The sequence below is a fragment of the Ischnura elegans genome, chromosome 7 (genome assembly GCF_921293095.1).
Source record: "Ischnura elegans chromosome 7, ioIscEleg1.1, whole genome shotgun sequence".
In the NCBI taxonomy this organism is placed as follows: Eukaryota; Metazoa; Arthropoda; class Insecta; order Odonata; family Coenagrionidae; genus Ischnura; species Ischnura elegans.
In genome coordinates, this window is record NC_060252.1 from 54,367,516 (window position 1) to 54,377,507 (window position 9,992).

The 9,992-nt window shown below is 37.7% G+C and overlaps 2 protein-coding genes across 2 annotated transcripts; one reads left to right on the forward strand and one right to left on the reverse strand.

Moving 5' to 3' along the window:
• Positions 1-302: 302 nt before the first annotated feature.
• Positions 303-6,764, forward strand: LOC124162978. The gene is made up of 4 exons (XM_046539757.1): positions 303-1,354; positions 1,436-1,618; positions 4,314-4,551; positions 5,125-6,764. The coding sequence occupies exons 1-4, from the start codon at positions 1,211-1,213 to the stop codon at positions 5,262-5,264; spliced, it is 705 nt and encodes a 234-aa protein (XP_046395713.1). The 5' UTR covers positions 303-1,210; the 3' UTR covers positions 5,265-6,764.
• LOC124162559 (putative nuclease HARBI1) lies at positions 6,349-8,634 on the reverse strand. The gene is made up of 5 exons (XM_046539135.1): positions 7,852-8,634; positions 7,350-7,586; positions 7,079-7,275; positions 6,496-6,628; positions 6,349-6,414 (listed from the first exon to the last, which is right to left on the reverse strand). The coding sequence occupies exons 2-5, from the start codon at positions 7,584-7,586 to the stop codon at positions 6,349-6,351; spliced, it is 633 nt and encodes a 210-aa protein (XP_046395091.1). The 5' UTR covers positions 7,852-8,634.
• Between the last annotated feature and the right edge of the window lie 1,358 nt (positions 8,635-9,992).

The following is a 9,992-nucleotide window of genomic DNA, read 5'->3' on the forward strand; positions in this document are numbered from 1 at the left end:
GCAACATCAAATCGCTGCTCAAAACGTTGGGAGACATGGAAAACATCAACCGGTGGAAAATCCAAGAAACTTTGCTGCACCTGATACGCCGGGAAAACCTAAGATCGTGGTCTATGCGTGTTGATTTGTATGGCATAAAACCTAGTTTCATTGCCATGAGAGATAAAATGATCATGCTGCTCATGAAAAACTCGAATTTGGCGAGCAGGGGTCTAGATAATTGATTAATTTGCGGAAGCGGCTTAAGGTGTGTCATCTCCCATTGCGATCGTGGAAATCTTTCCTTCGATGAATAGAACTGGAGCCCTATTCAGTAACTAAGTCTCCTCGTTTCCGTGATTTCGGAATCGAGCTTTCCGTTTCCGTGTCCGATTCCGTTTCCGTCACTCGGAAGCGTTGTTATGCTATCCACTATGCTTCTCGGAATATATTCCGTGCCCTCCCCCCTTCTTGGGCAGAAGAGGCGGAGATTGCCGAAGTTACTGATGACGTATCCTCTCGGAGCCAATGGCTGATTATCGTCCGGCAATTGTTTATCATACCTTTGAAAATGGAACGCGGAGGAGGTAAGTGAAAATATGCTAATTTTTAATAAATATTTTTGTTTTAAGTCGCAGGCAACTATACTGGACAATTCTCACAGCATTGATTTTATTCGTAAGTAGCGAAATCGCCTAATTTTACGTTGGTATACCTAGTGTAATTTCACTTTTAAATACTGAAAGGTAAGCGTAAATATCAATGGTAAACATAAACAATATTCAAAGCTTAACTAAATGCCAGTTATTCTCACGGCGACATTGATACAGCGTATTTTCTGGTGATCCATTATTTCTTACGATTGTTAATTATTGTAACATTGTTCCTTAAAATGCAACATTACGTTGCTGCGAACTAATAAAACTTTCGCATAGGATACTGCACAAGACTACTTTCACAAATGGTTCTTTCCTTGATAGTTTTAATATTTCGATGGATATTTCCTGGTGATCTAAGCTAATTTAAATGCTGCATATTTGTAATATCATATTTTGTAAGATGGATATTTCCTGGTGATCTAAGCTAATTTAAATTCTGCATATTTGTAATATCATATTTTTTTCAATAACTGAAGTTATCAAAATTCACAATAGATACTGGCGTAAGCATTAGTGCTGTGCGGTTGACACCCAGGGTGTCACAGGAGCAGAAGGAGGAGCTCCTGAATTTCATGGTGGACCACCCGGGGTTAGCCACAAACAGAATAGTTGGCCCACAAGCTGCTGCCCAGAAGCAGCAGCTGTGGGCACAGCTAACTATTCGCCTCAACGCCTGCTCCAGTGGAGCAACAAAGACGGCGGAGAAGTGGGCTAAGGTAATATTGTGCTTACACTAATCCAATAGCATTGTCTCTAATTTGATTTTTTGACAGTATCAGAGGAATATTTATTGGCAGGTTTGGCAGGATTGGCGGTGCGACACCAAGCAGAAAGCTGCCAGGATTATGGGGCATGCCAGAGGGACAGGAGGAGGGCCATCCCTCAAAGTGACAGCCCTCACTCCTCTTGAGGAGACATTGCTTGGGTTGTTGGGCCAAGTGGCTGTGGAGGGCCATTTAGATGTACCCGACTCCATGCAGGTAGAACTATTTGCTGAATCGTAGAAACCTATAAAATGGAGTTTGAAGGCAATAATTTGAATTTATTGAGCAATTAAATTGAATAGAAACAGAATACGATTGCTAGATAATGCTGACAGAATAATATAGATAGAGATAACAATTTTTAATCAATTTTCATAAATTATTTCATCCAAAACCAAACCATAGGAGTGCCAACACCCTATTTACACATAAGACTACATATTTCAATCTATTATGGTCAACATTAGGGGAATGGATAATATCTTTTCATGCTAATGAGAAGTTGAGTAGTGTACTATCAAAAAAAGAAACTTTATATGGCATTACTTGTCACATTACAGTGTTGGCTTCAGTAATAAAAAACAATAATAAACTATTAATAAGGAGAATATAAGTAACACTTTTAGTCACAAATGGCATGCAATATAGTATTGAATATGTCTGTGAGATAACTTAAAATCTCAATGAAGAGGAAAATTAACAGAAATCAATGAATAATTAGGTAATACTATCAGTTTATTAGTTCAAAAAGCTTGATACATTATAATAAATATATTTATAAATATCCCTTAAAGACAAGTTTGTTAACCAGTATGAACATATCACCATAACTACTCACAGAGAGCAAAATAGATAATATTGTGGTATTTTGATTAGACATAATTGATGATGGTAATGTGTTATTTTTATGTGGACATAGATATCCATTACCTTTTTATGATCACCTGATCAACATATGACAACATATTCCGACTGTTACATTTGTGTAATCAAATTTTTGTTTCAAACTGTTCATTTTTTGTCAATCATAATCACCCTTGAAATTAACATCATTTACATTGCCCAAGGTCACCCTAGGATGCTTTGAAAAAAAATCACATGCTAAGTAACGTAGAAGTTTTTATCTTCCATTGAGTATCATACATATTAACAGAATCAAACACATGAACCAATATTTAAAAATGCAGTTACATAATAGGGCAGGAATAGCACAAATAATATGCTGTGAAACAAAAAATACTAATTTAGCTCCTAATATGGCTGTTCATCTTCTAAAAAATTAACAGAGTGAATAATAATAAGGCTCTCTGCTAAAAATTTTTAACATTTCTCTTAAAACATGATGGTGTTGAAATAAACCTTACCTTGCAAGGAAGCATTAGAAACAGAAAATCTATATTACAATCTACACTAGTGAATGCACTTTTTTGGTCAGATTAGATACCTGTAACACTTTATGATTAATTCCAATGGCAGTACCATCAAAAATTGTAAAATAGCTGTTGTTGTTGATTTTCAAGTTCCAAAACTTTTTTGGCAGTTGTCTATCTGTCTAAAATGTCTAATGAGAAATGACTACACATATACAGCAATTATAGACTAGCTTCTTCAATATATTCCAAAAGACTGTTTGAACTGAAATTGGCCCATAAATTGTTGATTCTACAAATGTCCCATAATAGGATTTGGTCTCAACCTTGCTTGCTATAGGGTTGTAGGAAATCACCCAGAAATGAATGAATAATTTATAATATGACACGATGAAGAGATAACATTATTAAAAGCTTTAATAACCTTTGAGGGAATCTAATCTGGCCCAACAGAAGAGATATTTATAGAATTGATAGCCTTCCTCACCTCAGATGGAATAGTTGGGGACCAAAAATGTAATGACAATGACTGCTTGCTCGAAATAACTTAGACACAGCATTACATTGAGAGATAGAGAAGAAATATTAATTTAGTATGGTATATTCAAAGTTTATGCAATTTCTTGCTGATCAAACCATTTTCCCATCAAATAAAATATTTTGATTTGGTTTGTTAACTGAGGAAGAATTAATATGCCTTAATTAATTGGTATAGCATATTTTTAATTGACAATAGTAGATTTAAATATGTTGACTCATTGAATAAGAAACTCATTTTATCAATGTTGTTGCAATCACCCAAAGAAGACTGGTTTGAAGTGCCAGTTTGACTACAAAGAAATCAGCATTAGTGATATGAGAATACTTATTCATTTCCTAATTGAGAATGAGGTTGAGGTTTTCACACAAAGTTTTCACTGATGCGATTCAGCAAAAACTTTTGTATTCAAAAGGCTTTGATATTTTTTATAATGGACATCTCTAAGAAGAATGTCTAACAAGTCTTATGGTGGGAACTGGCCCAATAATGAGTATATTTTCATTTTCTCCAATGAAACTTATTGTCATATGAGGTGCATTGCAGAACGTACACTTTCTTTTAGCCTGGCATTGGTGAAACCAAAATAATTCCTTATTAATGAGGAATTTGTAATGAGAAACGAATAATTCCGATTGTCTAAATGGAGGTAGGTGGATCTCATATTCAATATTGCTGGCTGTTCTAAATGAATACACTTATTATTGAAGGGCTGAAATTGCGAACTGGTGGATGGCGTGATGGGTGGAGTGGTGGGAAAAGTGTCATTTCCGGGGAAGTTTTTATCCTTCTTATTGGTGCTGTCAAATGCTGAACTGAATCAGTCAACCGGTATTTCAATACCTTTGAATATCCCAATATAGTAATAGGCCTAAGTATTGCGTAGAATCAACATGGAAAAGAATTCAATTCAAACAGTTTACCATAGTATCGAATTTACCATTGTAACCATCAAAGAAATCTGAGGCCTCATGTGTCATAAACTTTTCATTATTTCTCACAGGTTACGAGGCAATTAAGTGACTGCATTCCCAATTCCCACCCACCCATGCAACTTCCTACCCCAACTGAAATTGAAACAGTAACTTTTCCCACCACTCCACCCATCACACCATCCACCAGTTCCCAATTTCAGCCCTTCACTTTTATCCCTCAGCCCATCCTAGATGAAACAACACCGGCAGCATCTCCTCCACCTCCACAGACCAGCAGCCGTAAGAGGAAAAGGCCAGTTGCCCATCGTAAGTAAACCTGAAAATTAAAAGTTACATTAGAAATGCTGTTGTTGCTATTGTTAACTGGTAATAGTTCAGAATAACACATGAATTTTTTTCTTTTGGAGAGGGAAAAATTTAAGCTACTCCATAAAATGTAAAATCACTCTTAGATGCATTAATGAAGGAATATTTGCACTAGGATACTACTCTGAATTATGATTAGAATGAATAAGATGCCTAAATAGATCAACCAGCAACATCAACCTTTATGGTTAATTATTGATATCTATTATATATTATATTGTACCCATTATAACATAGGAAAGCTTACTCGAGGAGGGTTGAATAGTGGGAAAGTGAAATACCAGTGAGCATGTAGGTAATGCATATTGCCAATCTTTTGAATCATCTACTTTTACTCCAGCAAGTAATCAAAGACTTTCTTTTAATCAAATAATCTTTCAATTAGAAGGGGCATTTGCTAAACCTAATCTAAACCTGACCTAGATGAATATAATTCATGAGTTCAAACAATTTATGTAGTAGAAAAGAAATAAGTTCATTCATCAATATTTTCTGGTGCAATTTCCATTGCAGATACCCCACCAGACCAGTACGAGGAGAGACTGGTGAAAGCAGCGGAAGAGAGGGCTGCCGCTGCAACATCCATAGCGGAAACATTCAAGGAGACTGCCCAAGTTTTGTGTGAAACTTTGAGGGAGGTGAAGACAGAGTAAGTTAGTGGTAAAAACAAGCACATTATTTTGAAACACATACCCATAATTTATCTTCGCAAACGGAGAATAATGGACTCCCTCACATTCCTTGCTTCTCCCAATAATGCCCTAGGATGGGCAATAAAAGGCTCTGGTGGGTTGTTTGGCATTTGCCCATTATCCTCTTCCTCCTCCGGTATGGGCAAACCATGCCCCATACACATATTGTGGAGTATTGCGCATGCATTTATTATCCTTCCCACTTTGGCGGGAGCATACTCAAGTGTGCGGTGAAGGCATCTAAACCTTGACTTCAACACACCAAAGCACCGCTCCACAGCACTCCTAGCCCGCACATGAAGCTTAGTATAATTTTCCTCTGGTGAACCTTCCACAGCATCCAGTATGGGTGTTTGCAACCAAGGCTGGTGTGGATAGCCTGAGTCACCTGAACAAGCATATCATGTAATTAAACTGGAGCTGCCCAATAAGCAAAATTTGATAATATTAACTGCCCCCTTAGGGATGAGGTGTAAAAAATGGAATGTAATTAAATGCAGCAGTATTTTCCACAATATATCATTTCACACAATATTTTCAGGCATTCACACAGCTATCTTCAACAGTATGCTTTGTGAATTATGATGGGCCAAAATTTTGGCCCATCATTCAGCCTTAAGGCGGAATCTCATGTTGAAATATGCAATGCGGTGAACAGTACCATTTTTCCAGGTGTAACTTTCTCCATTTAAACACAAATTTCTATTTTAAATCACTGTTATAACATTATATTTTGCAACTTCAACTGCATTCCAATCTAAATTCTCCTTCCCAAATTCCTTTTTTTTTACTTTTCCCGCTTGGTTTGAGTCATAAAACCATTTTTAACGTACTCTTCAGAGCATGCAATAGTTACAACTTACAATTAGCTATCAATCTTATCTTGCTCAGGCATTTTCTTCAATAGTTATTCAATTTATGGGTTTCTATTGGAATGAGATTTAATAATTTGACATGAATCATAACTACCTAGTAACCAGCACCTCTCGCCACTTTCCCACACTGTCCTCATTTCTCTGCACACCTCAGAATTCCTCCAAATAAACTAATCATGTGTGCTGCCAGGATACCTAGCCACACAGTTTAAAATTCTTAGCCTGCTATCACACACCTATAAAATGCAGTATAACACGGAAAAATGAATTGAATGTCCATATAAATAAATTATTTTCACCTATTCAACAATACTTACCATTTGAGCATTGAGGGAATGGTATGATTTTCTATTAACATACAAATTTTCCCTCTCTGATGGTGCTCTTATGGCCACGTGTGTGCCATCAACAAATCCCAGCACACCAGGAAATCCTGTTGCTTGGTAATTCCTGTTGTGAAGCAGAAATCTCTGGCATTAACATCAATATATTTTTCATTTCAGATTTATAACGTATTTGAGGAGGCAGACGTAATGGTGTCTAATTTTTTATATGTATTTTAAATAAAATACTTCTACCCCTGGAAGATGCTGTGTTATTTCTTTATATTTATAAAACCTTGAACTTGTGGATTTTGTTGAAAAGAACTGGGTAAGGTGGAATTTTCATCAGCAATTGCTAGGTGCAGAAGATGCCTAAAGAAAAGAGTGTAGCAGTAAAGACTGACACCAAGTCAAAGGTTCCCGTATCCAAAATTAATGAAAATTTATGTTGCTATTAAATCCATCAATAACTACTTAGAATGGAAATGTAAGGGACATTCAAGTTAAGGGCAAATGCATCTTTGTGTTTCAAAGTATTCTTTTATGTATGCTGTGAGAGAAATCGACAATGGCTTACTCCTGTATGGCCTGCCGTCTTTCATTGCGTGTCTGTGGAAAATGAACCCAACGTGTCAGCACTTGAGGAGAGTTCATCGCCTCAGTCACTTCTTCAATTGCACGGCTGACAGCAGCTTGGCTGAGGCCCAGGTGGCAGTCACTCCCAGCAGACTTTTGGTAGCTGCCTTGCCCAAAAAAATGTAGAGCACATAGGACCTAGGAGCATTTCAGAAAATATATCATTTTGTAATAACAAGAGGCTTGCTGTGCTCATTTATGTGTATTCTCACCTTTAATTTGGTAGGTATTGATGTGCTTCTCTCAGCCTGGTGCATATGCGGCTCCAGCTCTTCAACAAGCTCGGTTGTCAGAGCCTTATTTAGCCGGTAAAGCCCTTGATAAGCAGCATCAGGCATGAGGTATGGGTCGCTTAATTCACGGAGCCGGCGCAACCTTGTCCTGTTGACTTGCCTCAACTCCCTTCTTCTCCTCTCTCTGATTAACCTCAACGCCTGTATTTCGTTCATCTAAAAATGATTTACGTCATTTAATTGCATTATGTTTGTTAATAGAATTGAGATACTTGTGATTTCATTTAACGTTGTGAAGATCTGCAGACGACGTAAGAGAATATCAAAACCCACAAGCTTTTCAAATGTTGTCAAGGAAAGATCAGATGATGAGAGTACTGGAGCCAAATGTGACAAACAGTGACAGTCATACGCCAGGAATTCCCGCAGGAAACGAACTTTCTCGAACAATCAATCATAACTTGTCAAAGATTGCACTTACCTCGCAAGATGTTCCGAGTACGAGGTACTACTAAAACAAAAATCAAGGTCCAAACGGTGCGGGGTCAAAGCGTTAATCTAATCCAAAAATCGAGGTCCAAACGGTGCGAGGTCAAAGCGTTAAGCAAATACTTGCCTAAAAACGTCAGTAAGTAGCGATTCCGATAAAGAGTAAGTCCAAGAGGTCAGTCAAAATAAGAAAGCAGTAATCCAAAATCTAGCAGGTCGAAATCCAAACACAACGTCAAATTCGTAACAACTGACTCCAAAACAAATTGATTAAGTAAATTTAATGCATTGTTGAAAAGCGTTAATGCCTTTATAAATGCATTTATTTATTTATTTCAACGGATAACACCATTTCCCAAATTGGAACTTATTAAGAAAGTTACTACAACTTGAACAATGATAGGCATTGACTTCTTCGGTTCAACTGCAACTTTATTTGATTCCAAACTTCGTACATAATCATCTATTTACCATTGTATTTAGTACACATACCGTGCCAGTATTGCAAATGATTTGAGATTTCTTACCAGCTTCCACAGCATCACTTTATCGGTAAAAATATTCCATAACTTACCAGCTGGCATATCACTTTCCGTTTCCGAGAAACGGAAAGTCACTTAACGACACCCTCCGTCATTTCGGCCGCTCTCGGACGAGTTCCCGTGACGGAAAGTTCGGATACACCTTAGTGAATAGCTCATTCCGTAATGATGACGTCTTTCCGAGAACCAACCACGAACTATCCGAGAGATTGTCTTAGTGGATAGGGCCCCTGGCCACCCACTCACGTCCGCTTCGCTCCCCTTGAGAGAGACGACCGCGTGCCCACCTGGTAACGCGTTATTTGACGAGGGTTGGACTGCTTGAGGCGTGGCGAGGATTACACACGCAACACCCTCAACAATAACCACACGCGAATGCCCACAGCCGAAAAACCTACGCGTGACCTTCTGGGTCCCGCAAGGATTTTTTTTTCTCGGTCCCGCTCCCTTCAAATCTCCAGTGCCAAGTCGAGCTTAATTATACAATGGGCAAAACACCTTTGTCCCTCCGCATTCAACTCCTTTCCACTTCTTCCCAACCCACTCACCCACATCGTGTCTTTGAGTATCATTGAAGAGGTTGTCGACACCGCCGCAAGGTTTGGAGGTGGGTGGTGGGAGATATAAATACGACTTTTTCTCGAAGGAAATAATTTTCAACCTAAAGGGGTAAGATGCTGGTAAAATGTTGAAATGTTCTCGCAGTACTTTGTTGATGCAGTTTCGATCTGTTACTTGGTTGTGATGGTCGTGAGTTCGAGTCCCACTTGAGTGGGTTTATCCCTCAGGACGTGAATGTTGAGTCCATGAGAGCCGTAAATTTAGGCTGTACGTTTTATGATTCCAGAGACCGACCGGTCAACTGAATCGTCTGATGTGAAAAAAGCAAATTAAGTGAGTTCTAAAAGTTTTAGTAAATATAATGAAATGTAAAAAACTTTATATTTCCACATAAATTTAATACGGTACGATCTAAATTTTGAGGCACGTAATCACCTGGTACAATTGCATTGAAGACAAAGAATGAATACTCAGACACAAATTATTTCAACCAATTCAAAATAAAACAACTCTTTAGAATTGTATACATCCCGTTTAATTGTCGATGACAACATGAAGTCCTATAGAAGCCCAAACAAAGTAGTAAAGAATGCTTGTATGTGGAGTGACAGCAGTGATATTTCTCCATACTTTATGGGCTGCATATTTTCTTAGTTAGCATTATAATCGCCGAAAAAGACCTAAACGGGTATCTTAGTCTATTTATGATTTCAGTTTATCTATTAATTTCATTATTCCTGCCTTTAGAATTATTTATGTAGCCTTGTCTTTGTGCGTGGTAAATTAAGAAAAATAATAGTATGATTGTATTATTTACTAAAAATACCTGCGATAGGGACTATGTTTAAAAAGGCTACTCGGGCCAACTTGAGGGTGGATGGCGATATTCGGTGTGGCAGGAAACGTAACCACTGATTCAATTATATAGTATGGTCCATAAATTATTTTATTGTCTGACCTACGTTACGACACTATACACTATGTATTTGTGAATTAAATAGTGTATTGTGTCGAAACCTGGGTTAAACCA

Bases quoted from the DNA above. Each gene is read 5' to 3' on its own strand.
- LOC124162978 (XM_046539757.1), top strand. From the start codon at position 1,211: ATGGTGGACCACCCGGGGTTAGCCACAAACAGAATAGTTGGCCCACAA. The intron at 1,355-1,435 runs GTAATATTGTGC...ATTTATTGGCAG, and splicing joins CGGCGGAGAAGTGGGCTAAG to GTTTGGCAGGATTGGCGGTG. The intron at 1,619-4,313 runs GTAGAACTATTT...TATTTCTCACAG, and splicing joins ATGTACCCGACTCCATGCAG to GTTACGAGGCAATTAAGTGA.
- LOC124162559 (XM_046539135.1), bottom strand. From the start codon at position 7,586: ATGAACGAAATACAGGCGTTGAGGTTAATCAGAGAGAGGAGAAGAAGG. The intron at 7,276-7,349 runs GTGAGAATACAC...AAATGCTCCTAG, and splicing joins CAATACCTACCAAATTAAAG to GTCCTATGTGCTCTACATTT. The intron at 6,629-7,078 runs GTAAGCCATTGT...GCTTCACAACAG, and splicing joins AGACGGCAGGCCATACAGGA to GAATTACCAAGCAACAGGAT.